General features: G+C 46.6%; 1 protein-coding gene across 1 annotated transcript in view; it reads left to right on the forward strand.

Moving 5' to 3' along the window:
• LOC131287782 (homeobox protein araucan-like) overlaps nt 1–20,785 on the forward strand; it is a 104,109-nt gene that overhangs the window by 46,610 nt on the left and 36,714 nt on the right. The window contains exon 2 of the mRNA XM_058316869.1: nt 5,432–5,875. Coding sequence (XP_058172852.1) covers nt 5,432–5,875 — 444 coding nt within the window. The remainder of the gene's footprint in view (nt 1–5,431; nt 5,876–20,785) is intronic.

Here is a 20,785-nt window from a genome sequence, read left to right on the forward strand (position 1 = left end):
GACGGTTGGACGATGATCTATTATGTGGTAGGATCATTAGGTACGGAGAGAGAGAAAGAGAAAATGAGTTTGAGGTAATGCAAACGCTCGAAACATAACCATGTCAACAAGCAGGTTGTATGCAAACAGAGCATTAAATTATGACCGTTGATTTTACGTTCTCCTCCGAGAGCTGTTGCTCTGTCAATAGTCGCCCTCCCCCCTTGGAAGCCCCTTAAATTACCATAATAAACCGGGTAAAGATTAGAGCGATTCTCCGTGGTCGCATTTCCTCCGCCACCGTTCTTCCCTCTTCCTTTGCGCCCGGCCATCAAGAAACATGATTTCTGTGGTTCTGAAACGGCACAGCATTACAAGATCCCAAAAAAAAAAAGACGAACAATTGTGGTGGGATGTACGGCTACGGAGATAAATCACCAAATTAATTCTGTTTAAGACATCATTAAAATGAGTGCGATCAAAGGCAAACTTTGGCGTGGTGTGGGGGGAAGGATGGGAAAGAAAACAGGACTGTCAAGGATGCGCATCCTTGAAACAAGTGGAGGAAAATGTAATCTGCGCGGCAAGAAAAACCGAGGGAAAAAAGGCCCCACCTTGGATGTGGGAGGACGACAAAGCTGCAACTGTTCTTTCGGAACAGTTCGAGCGGGAACTCACTGAAGCCGCTCCCTTTAATGGCTTTCCATGGTGGGTGGGAAAGTCAATCTCGATCCCTCCCCATTGTGCCAAGAAAACGTTCGTTTGCACTAAATTCTAATTATCTATTTCGAGCTAATTGTTTCGGTTTCGCCCAGTGAGTTTGATATACTTTGGAGGCGTAGCGAATTGATTAGCATTTTAGCGTTGCTTCTCCGTGAAGTTTCCACTCGCTTTGGGCGGTGGAAAGGTCGAAGAATACTAAAACACACTTTGGAAGCTTAATCCAGCGAAGACTCATCCAAAACCGAAGAGCGAGAAAAACTTCTGGCGGGCTTCATTGATGCAAAACCTTTAGGTGGCATTTTTCTTCAGCCTTTTCTTTTACGATCCCCCCCACCCCCCTCTCGACCCCAACGCGGGGGTGTTCGTTTCTTATCGCGGGGGGCAAAACCTATGTGGTGGAGCAAATGGTAACACCGTTTACAGCTTAACCTGCTAATGCGCAACGGAACCGCGTATCGCAGCACAATCGGCGTGAAAACACGGCTGGAAGTGAAATATTATCAAATCAATCGGGCGTAGGTTGATTTTGTTTAGCCCTTCACCCCTCCACACCTCGAAGGGACGGCGGGTTAATTGTGGCAAACTGATTGCGTACGAATGTTTTCCTTGCGCGAGCTGTAAAGTAACGCGCCGTTCTGATGGCGATTCGCGTGAGCTCTCGCAATGTAGGTGGATGAAGAAGGAGTTGATGTAAGAGTGAGAACCGTCAACTAATGTACACCAATTGGGCGAACTATGAAATGGTGATAAGCGGTTAGTTATCAGTTCGTTAATGTTTTTATTATGTGCCATTTTCTTATTATAACAATAAACATGTCAATATACACTATTGACCGTGAAGTGTTCCACTATTGTTTGAACACGTTCGAAACAGAGGTGAGCTATTTTTATGCTCGTTTGGGGTTTTCAAGTTCTTTTTCGCCTTTTAAACCCTTCGGTTCCTATGCCAAAAAGCCCTTATTGCGCAAAGGCTCGCCGGTTGGAATGTGCCGTGCTAAGTGTGTTTCAATGTTTTCGCCAGCGTGTCGGTTGCGGGATTAATTACCATGCTACCGGAACCGATGCTGCATAAGATGCCAATCTCCTCTCCCTTTTCGTTCTCGGCCTCTCTAACGTCTCGTTGTCTTCGCGCCGACGACGTTCGTTGTCAGTCAGGCAACCGTTCCCGGCTCCGATGATTCTCTCATTTTCCAAACCCCATCGCACAGCGTTGCGTGCTTGCGAACACTCACATTTAACTCGTTTTAACCCGCCCCTCCCCTCCCCCTCCAAAGACCCGGGGGATTTCGGGGCTTTCTTTTGTTGTCCACCCCCCTTCCGGTAGCTTAATTTGTCTAGACAAAATCCTTTTCAGCCCTGGCTCCGTTTCGCCATCCCACTTGACTTCGGGAGCGTATTCGGGTGCGTATCCTGGGTGTAGGCAAAACTTTATCCTTCCCTTAATCCGATCTTTTCTTCCTGTTCTCTGGATGAGCGGCTACCAACACCACCTTGCGATAGGTTTTGGTGCGTTATTTCTTTTCGTAAAAATCACCGGTTTCACCAATACCAGGCGTTCTGGAGGTAAGCCATACATAGAATCCTATGTCACGAAAGGATTGCGAAAAGATGGATCATCTATCTCGATACTTCTTTTCCCTTTTTTGGAAGTATGTGTGTGTGTGTGTGTGTGTGTGTGTGTGTGTGATGCAGGTGTGGTCCCTTCTCATATGTGTAGGCGCTCCTTTTCTAGAGCCTTCAAGTCACTTTATTAATTAAAGCCCTTCCAAGGCAAAGTGTCACTCTCGGCGGGAAGCTTGCAGGAACTTGTATAACTGAAAGGGAGCGAGCAAGAGTACTCCGGTTACGCAGCTTAATCCCTCTCGATATCACAATTACCCCTTGTCTTTGGGGTTTATTCACCATGAAGCTCTTGAAGGTGGTGGATTCATTATCACCACCCCGTCCATGTCCGACCTGAGATCCTTACCGATAGGAGGTATGAGAGATTGAGGATGAGGATATAATTCCTGTTGATGCTTGTCCAAATATTTTGGCACCATATCCGCCCGTAACAGGAGGTTAGTTAGTTGAAGTCCTTCTGCTCTCTCGGTTTTGTCGGCCCCCTGTCTGGAGTTCGAGTGTGCGTCCGCCCGTCCGTCCGTAAGATTTATGCCTCGGTCTCACTTTGTCTGGCGTTAAATTTGTGAATAAGATTAAAATTTCCGATCAGAATTAATAAAAAAAACGAAACAAAAGGCATGGTCCATAACTGGCAGGTTAAAATATATTGATTTTTATCGATCTTTTGCACGTCCTAGACGGTTGGCTTCGGGGTTTCGCCCGTCTGCCTATCGAAAGGGGTTAAATATATGCGAGTAAAATTGGGATTCCGAAAAGGTGACCCGACCGAAAGGCCATCGATCCGTGTGGGCGTCATTTTGCGTATGCTCGGGGCTGAGTTTTGGCACGTTGTCTCGGCCGTTGTCTGTCATGGCTGTCGTCACCTCCGCACGCAATGGTGCAGTGTAGTGCAAAAGGTGAAGGCGAGAGACACACAGCAAGAACAAAAAAGGAGTAAGATAGGGGGAAGAATGTCAACGCAAAGCGATTCTAGACAAGCAGAAACCCCAGAAAAGACCGACGACACTTGTGGACGTTCGAAGTCCGAAAGAAATCCGAACGTAAACAACGTCCTGCCGAAACTCCAGCACCAAAACACCAGCGCCGCAGACGGAGGAGGAGGAGAGAAAACCTATAATCGCATTTAACTGTAAATTAACATATTATATGACAAATATTAAAATCAAATTGACTATGCCATTCTATCATCGGGTAATTTGATACGTTTGTAGAGCGCGACGTGCGACGACGCGACGCGTCTTTTGATTATTTTCGACCGGGAGGATAGGTGTCTTTTCTTCTCCTCCTTCGGTTCGCATCATCATCATCAGTTCGGTGTTGCTTGGCTTGCTTCGTCTGCCTTCCTCGACTCGGAGAGGGTTTTTTTTTGGATCGTTTTGACGGCTTCAAACGTTTTCTCCTGACTCGGGCTCGGATCGGAGTGTCTGGTCTGTCATTACTTGTCGCGGTGGGCTGACGAAGAGGTCCGGTTTCTTTTCCTTTCTGATCCCTTCGGGGAGTTGGTGGCCGCACGCCACTGTTACTCGCTAGTCGTTGATGTTTTATTCTTTTTTAAAAGTGTCTCCACTGTGTGACATCTTTCATCTTCGGTTCACCCTTTTTTCGTGAGCCCTGCTATCGTTAACTTCTCGCGATAGTTTCAACCGGTTGAATTGTGGCTCCAAATTATCATCCGTCCGTTAACCAGCATTCACCGTTTTCGCCCACGACGATGCCTTCGCCATCGACTTTGACCAGATGTGGTGTTTGGGCTCCACTTCCGTTCCCGGGATTTGGGAATCTTCCTCCGCTTTTTACAACCTCGTTACAGAACCAGTGAGTCGATAAAAGGCATGCGAAGGTTCTAATCTAATTCCCTCCCAACGGGTCCCAATGAACCGCGATGGCCGGATAAGATAGACCTTATGCCGCCATTTCCGTTCTTAAGCGTCTCCTATTTTGGGGGTCGATTTTTCCGAAGACGATGACGTCGGCACGATAAATAACGAACCGGACCTTGAGCACGCCACAATTCCACGCCCTCCTCGGGGCTTTCCGGGAGTGATTAACACGTTCACAATCAAATTGTGCTAGATGCACAAGAAAAGTAAAAAAAAACCCCAACGAAAGAGACACAAGAAGTGTGTGTTAAAGTGTCAAAATGAATTTTTGGGGCTGCCCTTTGTTTGCCCGGCTTCTTTTCCCACCCGAGGTCGGCCTTTGTTTGTTTGTTTGGTTTGGTTTTCAACCCGCCCGGGCAAGCTTATTGCTGCTTCCTGCCCTTTGGTTTCCGATCGACATCCATCTTCGCCGCCGCCGAACCCGCCACAAAGCCACAAAGGGGCAAAGAAAAGCTAAAATGACCGACCATTAGATTCATTATTTATTTAAGCCTGTTGCGCTTTTTTTCACCTCTCGTGGTTTCATCTTATTCCTGTGGTTTTTTTTTGTGGAGAGGCTCGTTTTCTTCATCTTTAGTTGTTTTGTTTCTGTATCTATTTGGGAGAGATTGGTTAGATTGTGTTGGACGTGGCCAGAATTTGTTTGCGTTCGCCATGTTCACTCCTACCCGACTCGAGAAGCGACACGACTCGCATTCGCCTTCGTCCCCTGAGTTTTTTTTTTCGAGTTTTAATTTTACTTCGCTTCATTCCTCGTTACATCGCTCATCGGTCAGCTTCCTTGACGTTTCCTCCCCGGGGGTCCTCGCCACCATCACCACCTCCTCTCGGAATCTTCGAACCATCCACTCGGGGTGTTGAAGTGGACGAGAAAAGAGACAATATTTGACGGCATATTAACACTCCGTGAAGAGATTAATACGGATGAATGGATGCGAATATGATCGATCGATCGGCTGGAATCGAGCGGGACTTCCCTCCCACGAGCGTTTGGGGGAAGCCAATCGTCGATTGATCGCCGAGTTTTGGAGATGACGATCGATGATCGATAATAATTTAATTAAAATGCAGAACCCACTGCGGTTGGTTTTACCTTTCGGGTGGTTGGGTTGTTTCGTTCGTTCGTTTTCGGGTCGTTCGGGAGGTGGAAGTTCAATGGTTTCGTGGTTGGTTATTTGATGAATGTGTCTTTCCTCACCCTTCGTTTCCTTCGTTTCGTTTTCCAGCTGCTCGTGAGCGGAGGACAGACGACAACCGCAAGCTCCCAGTCGCCGATCTCCGCCACCAACGCGCCCTCGCTCAGTCCGGGCGGGTCGGCCACGGGTGCCCCGTCGGGCGCCCTCAGCCCCGGTGCCGTCTCGCAGACCTCGCAAAACAATGCACCCCTCGGTGGCGGTGGGCTAGGTGGGGGAGGCGGCGGCGGCGGTGGTGGCGTTGGGGGAGGCGGCCCGACGACGTCCTGCTGCGAGAATGGCCGCCCGATCATGACGGATCCCGTGTCCGGGCAGACGGTCTGCTCGTGCCAGTACGATTCCGCCCGGCTCGCCCTGTCCGGCTACTCGCGCATTCCCACCGGAAGCGTGGGGGTGTACGGGACGCCCTACCCCTCGACGGAGCAGAACCCCTACCCGAGCATCGGCGTGGACAGTTCCGCCTTCTACTCCCCACTGGTAAGTTTTGCACTTATTTCTAGCGATTTTATTTATTTTTCAAATTCGATTATTCAGAATTTTAATTTTCAAAATGAAGAATATAACTTTCTTGTTGAAGAAGGAATTTTTTCCTGCAAATTTCTTTGATACAAAAAAATGGTAAAATCCCTTTCCTCCCTCCAACAAAACGATACTTTCTTTCTAAAGCCTTTGAAAAACTAGCGGTAGAAGAATTTCCCATCCCACGGCAGTGAGTGACCGAGATCACAAACCCCGCGCCATTCGAGCTAAGACCAGAAACTTAAACCAGAAACGGGAGCGAAAAAAACCATGCCAATTCCGCGGGTCAGGCATGCCGGGCCACTTAATGAGCCCTGAATTTCGCATTCCTGTCACGAAACCACTCACTCGATTATTCGCCGGCTTCCCGCTCGGGAGGTAAGGAAGGTTTTTCTGTTTTCATTCCAGTTTCCCACACACAAACACACTCTATAAATTGTCCACCATCCTTGGGTGCTGGTTTGTGTGGCTGTGTGTGCTCCATCATGGCAGAGAAAGGGCCCCAGTTTTTTTGTTTTGTTTCGCCCGGCCGCAAGGACTCCCCGAAGCCGAGATGGTGATAATGCTGAAATGCGAGAGTGCGAACTGCGGGCTGCGAAAATGTAGCAAATACTGCATGTTTATGGCCAGCGGAGATTATCCCCTCCCGGAGTGGGGTCTTATGGGGAAAGACGAAGGAAGATGGAGAGGAGGAGGAGGAAGTATCCGCAAGGCATTGTGAAGGATTTGTGGGACGCGTTGTAGGATGCTGCGGAACGCACGATCCAGGACAACGAAAGTGAGAGATGTTTAAATTGTTTCCTACGAGGAAGAGAAATTGGTCTGTCGGCTTTAAAAAATGCGCCACTTTATTACATTTTTGACACTTTGCTACTTTGTTTGAAACATTTTCATGAAATATTCAAGTTTTATAAGTTTTGAGTTGATAAGTTTGAGAAACACGGAGCTTTATTGGAATATGGATAAATTTCTGTTTTAAATGCTTTAACAAACTCTTACAATATACTCATTTTAAATCTTTAAATACTTGCTATATAAAAATAAGAATTGTCTCATGCATGTCAACTAATAATCGAAATTTGTGTATATGTTAAAAGAATTCCCAACATTTGAACTTTGAAGAACTTGGGACAATCGATTTTTGCTCAGGAAGTTTGTTATGCTATCTGATAAATTCACCTTGTTTGAGAAAGATTGCATTTTTGATTGTTTGAAATGTTCCAATCGTCACCAATTCCAACACGTTCATTTTAATTCCTTTTTATCTAAAAAGTAACGTGTTGTTTGAAAACTTCTTCCGAACAGAAACTGTTTTAATAAATTTCCGTCACTCAGAAAACATCGTTCAAACAAATCTTTCACTTCTCAGAACTGCACGTTTTCCTGGAACATTTATCGCAGAAAAAAGGCACAACACACAAAAACACAATAACACCTAGTCCCATGGACGGTTTTCCCGCTGACGGCGTGTCACGATCCAGAAAAACATGGTAGTAGTATGTGTGCGGAGAAACGTCGATAAAAAAGTCCTACAACCGACTTAGTATAAAGGATTACTCGTGTAATGCGGAAACAGTGTGGAAGTGCATTTGCAAAATGTTGTACCGGCGCTGCACTTCGTTAGAAAGGATTCCGCAAAATCTACGAGTGTTCCGAGTCCGTGGTTGTGTGTGTGTGTGTAAGTAGTAGGTGCGCATGCGATGTGCCGTCATTGTAGAGTGTTAGTGGAAAAAACGATCTAGAAGAGGACGGCCTTAAAGCGCCCCGGAAGCCAGACTGACCAAACACTTAACGGTGGTTCTCCCTTTTCATCCCGACGACGGGGAGGGGGTTTCAGGGATTTCCCGGCCAGACACATTTTTGTTATCGTTCGCCCGGCAGGATTCACGGAATGCATGGACGTTTCTCCTCTCGCAGCCCGTTCCCCGAGCCCGGGACATTTTTCCATCCCATCGCCCGTTCGTGGGTTTCCTCCACGGAAAGGAAATGCAAGCATAATAGTAGTTCGCCCTACTTCCGACCACCATCGGCCGGGCCGTGCCATCGCCTGCGTTTGATCGTTCGCAGCCATCGTCGTCGTCGTCGCCGTGGTCGTCGTCGCCGATGCCATGTACTTAAAATAAATGTATAACAAGATGTAAATTAAACCCCTTTTGCTATAAATACGAAATTACCCAAATGGCTTCGCCAGTGGCTTTCGCGCCGGTCCAACCCCAACTCCGCCGACGTGTGTTCCGGTGGTCGGCAAAGAACTTTGTCCATTTGCAACCGCAACCAAAACCGTCCATGTTTCTCCACTTCCTCCACCCGGACCCACAATCTCGGTTGGAGAAAAGGGATTCGTTCATTTGCCACAATTTTCGACATTCCTGTTCACTCTCTGGCGGGGAAAGGGAATGCAGCGGGAACTCAACGTCGTTAAGTGCGGCCAATCGTGCGCTCGAACAACATACCAGGACTGGTGTGTGTGTGTACCGATGTACTTTGTTGTTGCTTTGTTGCGCCCTCCTTTGTCTAGTATTCTTTTTCGTCGCAAGTAATGGACACTCTTGGTAAGGCGCAATGGAAGAGCGTCTTGGGAGTAAGCAGATTATTGGTATTGAATTTCACTTCGGGAGAGGAAAACCAAAAACGAACGACACCGAAAGACCTTCCTCGGGTGGGCGGGGAAATAGTTTAGAGGTAGATTTTGAATAAAAAAAAAACAGAGCAAATGATACTTGAAACAAACAAACGCGATGTGTGGTCATCGCCAAGGAACAGAAAACTCGCCGTCTGACCTTACCACGTTTTAACAAACCATTATCGCATTAGTTCAACAGCTTACCTTTATGTTTTGGGGGGATATTTTGTCTAAGAACCCTGAAGAATTCACTTCAGAATACTTTTTTACCGAAATTTGTCCTAGGAAGCTAATGAGTTCAGCCTTGAAACTTAGCCTTAGAGGAGATTTCAAAAATAGGCTCCGATTACTTCCCAACAAAACGAAACGTCGTACAAACGGAGCATATAATTGTGGCCATTTAATGTCATGTGCGGGACGAGTGATTTGTTTTTTCCGCCCCCTCCCGAGCTCCAACACCCGACCCTTTTTGATGTCAATCTTCAATCAAGGAGAAACACATATGGTATCGGTTTCCTGAAATAGGAGCACGACCCGTTTGAAGACTTATCAGATCCGGCGACGGACGGAGACATCATGCTAATCGAGGACGATCGATGGTAGTGCTGCCCCGTTGGTGGTGGTGGAATTGATTTTTCCTACCGACAAATCAAAGTAAATAGCCGTACGACGATGGATAAGCTATTAACTAATTATTTCACCCTCCCTTTCCCATAAATAGAGAGCCTTTTTCAGTGGAGCTGTTGACGGCGGGTTTTGTCGTACTGATAACGTCAATTTTTGTCATATGGCCTCCCCCGGAAAAGGGTGACGATGGATACCGTTACGCACTCGCGTGAAGGAGTCCTTTGGCGATGATATTTTATTTTCGTTTCCCGGTGCTGGCCCCGGTTTCGTTAGCGGCTCGAGTGGTGATTATCGTTTCTCGCTTATAATTACACCGAAACACGAAGCACGCTTTTCGTCGGCAGAGTGCGATGCTTATCAGCATCTAACATGATACCGGGGGGCTGGTTTCCGTAGAAAATGGAATACATTCCATAACCTCGATTCCGGTCGATGATGTGATAAACACCTTTCCGTTCTAATTCGTTCGTTCTTTCAACAAACCTGCGTCATTTGGTGGTTTTCTGTTTTTGCCTTTGCGTCAGAAAATATGTCACTAATGAGATAAATTGGTGAAAACAAGGGGGTAGGGGAAGGAAATCGCGGTGTGGTGCGTGCGGGGGGAAAACTGGAAAGAGTTTTCACCGACCGGTACGATATGGGCATTTTAATAATAACCTCTCGTCGGGTAAACACACACACACACACCCCTTTGCCCACCGTTGGCTTTCGCTTCCTTCACTTTGTGATACAGAAAAAGGCAATCAATTTTGACCCCGTTTGGAGTTCGCTTTGATTTACCGATTGACGATATTTCCCCAAACTCCCGCTCTCTTCTTCTCCACTCCTCGCGTTTCATCAAGCAAGGAAAGGGACTTCTATGTCCTTTGCAAAGTGCTTACACTCTCTTTCTCTCTGCCAGTCTCACTTTTGTGTTTCTCTCTCTCTCTCTCTCTGTCAGTTGGAGTCGCTATCATGGCGACCTGAAACGATATCTCCAACCAAACCCTTTGAAGCCATTCCGTATCAGTTCGATATTTTTTTTTTTTCGCGTTTGCTTGTTTGACCGCAAACCTTATCTCCACTATCGCCACGTTGGGGCGAACACTCACACTCTAGCTGTCATATGGGGCATATTCAGAATGTAACGAACGGGGAGGGTAACGGCGGCAGGATGGGGGAGCCTTTTGAAGACCTCCTGAAGAGCGCTTGACATATCTTGACAGCGAACAGCGGAAATCAATCGATGCGAAAGAGTTTGAACAGCTCGGTTCCGGGGACCCGTTCCGAAGTTCGCTTACCTTCTTCTCCCTTCGTTTTCGAAGCCACTTCTTCTCTTCCTCCAAAGTGTGTTTATGTGTATGTTGGTTTAGGGACATTTTTCTCCGACTCCGACTCTTGCGCGACCTGTGAGTAATGCCCTTAGGGTCGGTCCTTAGTTCGGCCAGAATGAATAGATTTGACACAAACATCACTCACGACACCGACGGTACGGTTTTATTTGCGTACTGCCGAATGATCCATCACGGTTTACCCGGGCAATCGTGTGCGTTTCGGGATGAAGCTTTCACGAAATGGCTTTCACGCGCCCGGGAACCGGCTGTAAATCGTGTAAAGTAAACAGCGTGCGAAGTAAGTGCCCCGGTTGATGTACGTCTCGGTTAAACCCCTTCAACAGTGCTCCGCTTTAAGAAACGAGCTTCTTTGTTCTCTGATTTGATATAGATATTCAATAAATTTAATCTGTCACCAAGCACGAGCTTAAAAGAAAAATTCATTTCGGAAAACGGCAATTCGGAAATTTGTTCTATTTGAATGAAATGTGTGAATTTGTTGATGCGAAAACATGCAAAAGACTAAAGCAATTTTAGTGAACGAAATACTAAGCTCAAAAATTTACGATACGCAAAATAAAAATGATGTTTTATTCGTTTGTTATATACAAGTTTATGTTTATGAGTATGGTACAAAATTATAGATACTTATAGATACTGCTTGGAATAATAAGCTATCATCAGCAAGCTTTATGAAGTAAATTAATCAATTTTTTTTTTTTTGTTTTATGTGGCACGACATCCCCTAGTGGGACAAGGCCTCTCTCCGAAGAGAGTTTTTGTGACCGAAAGACGGTATATTATAGATCGGTGGTCAGCCGTTCGTAATACCGGAGGGTGCCAGACTCGAGATTCGATCCCACACCTGTGGTGTGATGTTTCCTCGCGCTACCGCTACGCCATGGGCACCCCAAAAAAAATTAATCAATTAGAAAATATAAAAGCTATACTGAATGAAACGGTTTGCTGGATTTGAAAAATATTACTTAATATTTTTTACCGATATTATCATTGCTGTTACATTCTATGGTTCAAAGTTGCTTATAAAATAGCAACATGAATGTATTTAACACTCGCAACACACGCTCCAAGTGCCGATACGAATGGTTGCAAACTGCAGTTAATGTTGCGAAATGAGAAAATTCCTCGCCGGCATTCTTTCCGTCCACTAATTTCATCAACCACGGGCGCGGATGCAATTGGCATTTCGATTATCTCCCCGCCACCAACCAACTGGGGGTCTTGTTTTTCGATCGTGATTTAATTCACTTTTCATTGGCGCATAGTTTTCGCACCGTTGTGCGTTTGCGATTTCATCCATTTCGGTGCGCGCGTGCTCTCACACGCGTCTTTGCGCAAACGCGTTCCAAATCCGGCTTTTGCGATTCGCGATCTAATCTACCATTTTCCAACCTCTCCCCTCCTCCTTCTCCCACCTCTTCAGCTTTAACCCGTCCAACCTAACATAGTCCGATTCGAAGGCCATTTTTAACACCCACAAAGCACCAAACGCACCAAGTGCGATCGTTTCTTCTGGCACGTTCGTTGTATATGCTGTCTTAACCGGACACTTTATAATGGTACTAGTGCCAATGGTTGTGGGCGAATCTGAGTCCCCTGACCAGAAAGAGACGGAAAGAGACCACTGGTGCGAGGTGAGAAAATTCCGCGACCATCGCTAAACGATCGATAGGGAGGGAAAGTGTAAGGGAAAAATCAGAAAATGGAAAGCGTAACAAGAAGGAAAAGAACACGTAAAAAGGGCAACCGCTGGGTGGCGGAAAGGAAAAAAAAAACGACAACAAGATTAAGAGAGTGAGCCAACGTAACAAGAACGCAAAACAATTTTGCTTAATTATTCGCCCCGGGGACCACCTTTGGGACGCGAGCACGTCCCCTGGCGAAGGGACCGAGACGCGAGACACACGGCCCCAAAAAAGGGGTCACTAGCCAAGAGGTTCCCAGTCCCGGAAACGACGGAAAGACTTCGATCGAGTGGCGGCGACGAACGGAGAGCATCCTCGAGGATGCCGAGCCGAGACAGCGAAGGAGAGGGAAAAAGACAAGTAAAATCGGAACGAAATTTATTTGCTGAGAATAAAATTAATTGACAGTTTCATTTTATCTAATTTCAAATTTACTTACGTACCGCGTGTGCCGTCGGTGGTTTTTTTCTTTCGTTTTCTTTCGACCGGCCGCCATCGAAGTGACCTTCCCGGCCCGGACCATCACCCCGCGCCGTATTTCTCCATCGAAGAGACCGATTGCCTGTTCGAACCGCTTCTTGGTCATCCTTGTTTTACCTTTTTATTTTGGCGAACTCAATTCCTTCCACATTTCTCCCTCGAGGACGACTCCATACGTGTGTGTGTGTTCGTATCGACCTGGGGGTTGCTCAGTCGGTTGGCCAAGATTCGGTTCGCTTCTTGTTTGGCTCGCCGCCTCATTTCCTCCCAGTGGACGACTCATTTAAATTCATCCCAGTCCCGCCCGACGCGGCCTTCTGGTTTACTTCTCTTTGCTGCTGCTTCTTCTTCACCTCCACTTCCTTTGTCGTATCTCGAATTTTATTGCATTCCGTTTCCGATCTCTTTCCGGACGCAGGGGTTTTCGGGGCAGCCTCAACCTGTCATCACCTTTTTGCCGGTTTCGGAAAGGACGCGCCGATCGCGCACACGTACCTTCGGCATCGAGAAGTCGTGGATCGAGTATTTATAGAACCCCAAAATCCACCGCCGGACGCTCGGAGGAGGAAGTAGCTACCAAACACCCGGAGAATACGGAGCGCGGAGGCAAAGATCAACCGTCTCGCGATCACGCCAACAGAGACGGAAACCCGTACGGTCCCGCGAGAAGTGTTGATAAGTGGCGGGAAAAATAAAACCTTCCAAAAAGAGCTCGGGTAGCTCGGATGCATCGCGCGTTTCCGACCGGCCGGTTGACACTTTGGAAAAGGAATCATTAAGAGGTTTTATTGATGGTGGGTGCATGTGCATGTGTGTGCGTCTGTGTATGTCCACGAGGGAAGGAGTGGAGCTCACTATAACGAGGTGTAATAATGATGGTTCGAAATTTTAATATTCCCAATTCCGGCGAAGGCGGAGGCGGGCCGAAGGCCACCCAGCTGGATGCTCGGTGGAAGACCTCCCGCTTTTCGGAGGCGTTGAATTTTGCACCCGACAAGCACGAGCGTTTAGGTATCGAGCATGGGCTGGATCCGGTGAAGTGGCTTCCGATTGCACCGTTTTTTTGACGGATTTTCCCTCTCGGGGTGGTCCGTTCTTTTCGAAGTCGGTAAAAAGTCCACCAAAATGGAAGACAAAGCTTGATGGGGTTTGGAGGAAACCTGCCGAAGGAAAATAATAAAACAAAACCCAAAAAAACCCAAACAGGAACCTAACAGTTCGGCAAGGAAACGAAACGAAAGGTCCCAATTAAAGTGTTGCCCCGAAACCTCGAACGGCGTCGGACTCTGCTGTGCATGAATAAGCTTGGGGTTGCACCGAGGGAAAAAGTCCATAACAACATGATCAATTTTTATCACCTCAGCTCGCACTGCCCCCCACCGGAAACCTCAAGGGGGTCCACCTACGATTCGATTTACGGGGTGAAACTTAAAAGTAAAATTGAATGCGGCTACCTTTAATGCTACAAAAGGAGGAAAAAAACAACCAACCACGGTTAAGCAGCTTCTTGTTGGAGAAGTTGTCCTCCCGTCCTGTTTGTACTTTTTTTCCACGTTTAGGTGGAGCAATTAATTTTCATGTTGCTCCAAATCCGAGTGGGAGGTGGTCCAAACGGACGGTCGGAATGTTCAACAGGGAGCCCATCAAACAACAACCGAAACCGAACGGAACATATCATCAGCTAAGTAGGTGCGCTGACAACAACAAATTTTCACCGCACGAGCACCTAAAATAAGACCCCCTTCCTGCCCTACCCATCCTCCCGATGGCTCCACCGAGAGGCACATAAAAATTAATCTTAATTTGCATCTCAATTCCGAACGCAACCGAGCGTAAACGTACCACCACGAATCCTTTCCTTTCGTCGGTAGGAAAATAAAATTACCCTAAAAAAGGAGGGCACGAGATGAAGAATTGAGATGACGTTGGTTCGATCCTGAGACGCTCCGAGAGGGTAATTAAAATGCTGCGCCCGGCTTGCCACACGAATGGGAATGCTAGAAGAGATAAGTTGGATGATTTTAGTACCAGCGGCCGATTAAAGGATTATTATCTAAGACGATAATCTTATAAAATTATTTCGAACGGACCTACAGAGCAATTGAAACTTAGAAAGATAGATTGGGGGGTGATTTTGTTGTCTCTTTTGAACAAATTTTCTCCAACAGTACTTGTTATTTATTTTTCTGGTTGTTAGTTTTCTAGCTAAACTGTTGGATAACGTGAAATGCGACATTGCACTGTATTCAAAAGATTTTTTTTGTATAAAACATTCAATATATACCAACCAGAGTTAATTGCGAGGGAAAGATTTCCGAGATAAAAGTGTGATTATATTTAACTAATTGTGTTCCTTTCTTGGGAGGAACAATTTAAATTCCTTGCCAACCCATTACATCGATATGTTATTAGGATCAATAATAATGAGCAGAGGCTTCTCGAATAAATCTGATTTCCTCGTCGCAACCAATTCCCAAATACTGTACCTTTGACTTCATTCGCAAGTCCTTTTTCTCTCCAAAAGCAAACGTAAAACAACAAACAAATCCCCAAACCCTAAAGCATTTCCGTCGACCGATCCGTGTTCGTACTTTCGTTCGCCGGTAGGAATGTAAATTAATCTTCGAACCCAACGACAGGCTCCGTCTACGACAGGGCTCCGAAACCGAGGTGACAACGAACCTTCGAACGGATAAATATAACATTCTTTGAAAGCATTCGCATTCGCCAAATTCCCGGAACTCGCCGCAAATCCCGGCGCGAGGATGCACTTTTCCTAGACGTTTGCCGCTGTGTCCCATTGTGTTGGGTACAGCGGGCTCACGATCGACCCGGAGGATCGTCTTCTTCGTCTTCTTCCTCTTTCTCTTCTTTCGCTTCGTCTTGTCCAGGCTTTTCGCGCGGGATCCAATTCAGATAGTTCACACCGATTGTGTGAATCCGGCAATATAAAATGTATAGAAATCGTATTTGTAATCTTCACCCGCGGTGGCTCCTGCTGCCGATGCAACCGAAACGGTCCCGGGGATCCCTAATGTCCCACCAGAAGCACGTTTCTTATTCGTACCCGCGGTGCAGAACCTGAACGAGCAGCGGCAAGAGTTGGTCGCATATGGGACGGTGTTTTTTTTTTTCGGGTAAAATGGTTTCCGAAACATCACGAGGCCGTTTCTGTTGAAAAAAACGGAATTGTCACATTCCGTGCCGGGGATGGAATGGGCCGAGAAGAAGAAATTAAATTTAAATATTTTTACCAAAAACAATCGATATCGAACCTGGCTGCTCGGGTGAGGATATATTTTCCGAAAGGGATAAAGGATTAAATCGTGAGAGAATAGATGATGAAAAACCCCCGATCCGTTTTCGGGTGCCTTTGGTGGTAAAAACTCCACCGAGTAATTGATGATTGGATAATTGCATTAATACAGAAATTATGTAAATTGTACAACCTTAATTAAATCCCAACTCAACACGTTAAAAAAAAAATGTCAAAATTGTTACTCTCAACCAAACTTGTTATTTTTATATTGCTTCTCGGCTGAACGATTTCGTTTATGAAAGAAACTCCGTTTGCTGAGGCAAATGTGCGCCGAGGGACCGTTACAGGTTTCGTCGCTATCTAAATCTGCTCCGAAGCATATTTATGAATGGAGTGGTCAACTCGTTCCGGGGGAGATTTACACTCTCGACGTGCCCGAAAGGCGAAGCCGTGCCGTGAGTCAATGGAAGGGGCTGCAGCACGACGCCCCGAAAAGACGCCCGCTTTTCCGTTCATCGATTTTTCGAACTCCATTCGGCGAGCAGGCGAGAAACGAGAATCGTTTGAAGAAAAATTACCTCGTTGACGGCTCGACGTTGGTTCGACTTTGTTCGATGATTTTTCAGTGGCGATAAAGCGAAGGGTCAATTCTTGCGCATCGACGTGTGTACATATATATATGTGTGTGTGTGTGTGAGGTAGTATTTGCTTCCGTCCATTGGAAGACGTCCGTGTGCCCTTTTTTCGCTGCCGTTTGCATCGGATTCGGTTCCAAAACGCCGTTTAAATCACCCGAGCACCACCGGTTCGATTCCGTGCCCGGTGTTCGGTGACGTACCTTACCGATACGTACCTCTGATTCGGTGGCCCCAAAAGCGAAGGGCGACACGTCCTGTCCAACGAGCCCAACGAGGACGGGGCTCTGACTCGCGAGTGTCGTTGCTTTGTTACGACACTCATATTAAATTTATCTTTTCGGGAGATGCGTGAAATCTGCAGGCCATAAATTGCCACTTTGACTGGTGCCAGAATTTACTGCCGCATTTACTCGCCAGCAACCATCGAATTCAGTCCAGAGTTACGTTCAATATAACGTAAATAAAAAAAAATGGGAAAGTAACCATTCGGTACCGAAGATCGCGATCCGGATGCGAGGGAAGGAAAAATAAACACACTGAACCAAATGAACATAGCAACGATCGTGAAACCGCCATACCCCGGTCACGTGCTCGTGGGTGCATCTATGTTAGCTTTATTTATTTTGACAAGCCCTACAAATTGGTATGGCATTGTTCGGTTTGTTAGTCGCGCGTGATGATGGGTTTCCCGGTCGCCAATGAATTGTTCGGAATTCGAAGGGATCAATTATCGACCCTGAAGAGAGATCCTGCTTTCGGATGGCGTTGTTAAGAAAAAGTTGCATTGAAGAATGTATTGCATTTTATTGTGTCTCAGATCGTGATATCGTATATTATAATTAACTTCCTGTAGAGCAAACATGCTGCAAGAAATAACCACAGAATAATACTCTTAACTTATAAAATTAGACCTAAACTTGAATCTTAAAAAAAAACAATTGAAAACACCTGACTGCTAATGGAAAGCTACAAGGAAGGCCTAAAATGTGTTTAGGTGAAAAATGAAAGGGACACAATAATTGAACCACCATTCCCGTGGCTGCAAAATGGATTCGCTTTGAAGTTTGTCCATATTATTACCCACCGACACAAAATTAGAACCCGGTCACCGCCATCCTCAGCCGTCGGGCACAACTCGGTCCGACTTTTTCAGCGCAAAAATAAGGGTGAATCTAATTAACGTCAAGTACTCATTATGCTACCGGTATTTGGTCGCCCGGTTAACGTCGGCCGTTCGCCGCGACCGAAATGGCACACCAAGTTCGTCGCTTGCCGTCCGGTTGTAGTCTTTCGTTCCGTTCTGTTCGTCATTTCGCGCCGTCTTCGCTCCAACGGCCGACGGTGTGTTTACGGCATCCGTGGCCCAACAAAGAGCTTTTAACTCATTTTCGTTCCTTATCCTACGGGTGCACGTGTAATTACGATAAGCGATAAAAAACGGCTCCCCCCCTAGCCCGAGTGTGTTGACAATTTTTGCATACGCCCAACGGGGGGTCGTAAGGGAGGCGGGGCAGCTATTGCTTTCCTCGTCCCAGGTTGCCAGAACGGTCGGACAGATACAGATGCAGCGGTCATCAATCAAACAGTCAAGGACGGGCGGGCCGCCAGAAAACCGCCATCGTGTCAAGGTGGCGGCTGGCGGCAGCAGCTGCAAATGAGTGACAAATTTTCCATCGCACGGCGCAAAGCGTAGGGTTTGTTTGTGTTCCACCTTGCCGCCCATCCCGATTGAACTAAGCGGAAAGATCCCTAACCCTAGCCCCCTTCTACCTGGTTGGAACTTTGTTTTGGGAAAGGGGACTCTAATTAACGGCCAGCGAGTACGAGTAAACTATGTCGAGTACCTTTGAAACGACCGCCGGGTGTAGTTGTCGACTTCTTTGATCAAGTTGTAAAACTAATCTTTTCAACACTCCATCCCTATTGCCGTTGGTATGTTTCGGTGAGTTTCTGCACTCCTAATGCCTTTGCCAGGTAGCGTCGTCCAACCAACGACGAGCGGAAAGGGTTAAGCACGAAAAGAAATATATGAATCACCAACACTCGTAAAATCCACTCAACCGACCGCGCGGAGCTCGCTCGAAAGCCTAGGCTCCGGTGCCGCATATTTAACGTCACTCTGATATTGTCATTAACACAACATAAATTCCGTTACTATCATCATAATTCAGGGTAGGTGATTTCGTTTGGCTCCCCCGTTTTCTTCCACCCCTCCTTCCCGGCCCAGGGAACGGATATCCATCCCCTTGGCCACTGGCGTTCGCTGCTTTTTTCGCGTTGACTAACCTCAACCTAGCCTCGGCTAACCGTTACTTCGTGCACCGTGAGCGTGTTCGGTAGCCGTTTGTTGGTTTTGACCGGTTTTTACTACGATCATTTTTCTATTTTATTTTGTGTCCTCGCTTTGAACGACAAAGATGGACGCTTGCTTCGTTTCCCACCGTTAGAGAAGGAACAGAAAATGTCGATTCAATTTGCAAATATTCTTTATCGGAGTTTTAATCTAACCGTCTCATCCATTTTGCGACGGCGTAATTATCAGAGTTAATTTAGGTTAAAACATTTTTACAATATTAATTTAAAATCACCATTAAGGATAAAAATTGTAAATTAGAACGAGTATTTTGAAGCTTAATTATACCATTTATCGTTTATAATCTCTAACTTGTTTAAAATTTAATACGTACTTGTTTAATGTCTACTTCTGGACATTGGAATAGTTCTCACCCAGACAGTTTTAGGGTATTTCGAAAGGATTTACACATTCACAAGGTATTTAATTCTCGAACCAAAGGCAGCTTCAAAGCGCACACGTTATACTTTTCCCTCGCAACCTCTTGCATCAAACTAGTGCAGGCGGGGTGATGATGTTATTTCCTAAAATATGCAATTCAATGAATGTAGAGTAGGATTACGGTGGTAATATTCGAAGGGATTTGTGCCGCCCAACGCAGCGGCGAAGGCTTTATGGTTTATCGTCTGATTTATGCACAAAGTTTTCCTCCATTCCGCTGGTCGCCCGTTGATGTTTTCCTCTGGTTTTATCGTCAACTTTGTTCCATTCACGTGTCCGTCTGGCCGCTTCTTCTTGTGCTTTATTCCGGGTGACGTTTTGGCGGTCACTAGAAACATTGCTCGAATTTTTCGACCACCCTGTCGACAAATTATGAGCGGTGCAACAATGTTGATAAGGAAAGTTTTCCCTTGTCTTAACCGGGGCCATTCCGCGGCGCGACTTTCTTCCCACCGTCACCGAGGGGAAACCCATTTTCATCACTCAAATTAGCGTTAACACACACTTGCCAATTGCCGATTGAACACGGTGAAGCGTAGTTTTGGTCCGGTAATGGGTGAAAACCCAAACGAAAAAAAGAAGTTCTCATCCCCGGCCGCAGGAATTAGATTAGACGCCGTCGTGCATTACAAATTTCGGTGTTAATAAATTAAAGAGAAAAGCGGTTTCCTTCGGGGTCAAAAAAGCGAGAGAGAGAGAGAGAAAAAAAGGTTGAACAGATAAAGGACTACTCGGGTTGTACATTATTTATGAACACGGTTCCGCCGGAATAGGCAAAAACCGGTGATGTGCCGATCGCGTATAGAGTTGTTCCCGACGGCGATCCGTTTGATGGGTTTGTGAAAGGAAGACAGGGCCGCTGGGGCGGAAAGGGGGCGCCTCCAGGTGGAGGGGGGGGGGGGGGGAGAGGACGCAGCATGACGTGCGCCGTACATGGCGATTTCCTTTCATTAGCACCTGCTGCCCGGTTAAACGGTCCGAATAACCGAATACTGTATTTAGTAGTGGTTGTGTTTGAACGAGGCGCACGATGGACATGCACACGCATCAATTCCCATTAATGCGCCACAGCTTGACGGGGCACAAAGGGGAAGAACGCACCACGCATCGGGCCACGATGCGTTAAGAGCAATTTTTCCATCAACCACGGGTTGATGGGTTGCTGTCTAAAGTGTGTGTGTGTGTGTGTATAGGAGGGCGCTGTGCCGTCCACCGTTGTCGACCCTGGCAAACTGGAGCAGCAGCGTGGGAAATGGGGAAGAAACAGAGTCGGGTCGGATGGGAAGAGGACGAAGTTGTGGGGTGGTTAAGTTGAAAATAAATAAATTTATACACACTCATATATGTAGGTATTGGAATTAATAACTTAATTTTTATCGACGGAATGCCACTTTTGACCGTGTTCGGTCGACTGGTTCGCGTTGCGTA

Source organism: Anopheles ziemanni, chromosome 2 (genome assembly GCF_943734765.1).
Source record: "Anopheles ziemanni chromosome 2, idAnoZiCoDA_A2_x.2, whole genome shotgun sequence".
Classification (NCBI taxonomy): domain Eukaryota; kingdom Metazoa; phylum Arthropoda; class Insecta; order Diptera; family Culicidae; genus Anopheles; species Anopheles ziemanni.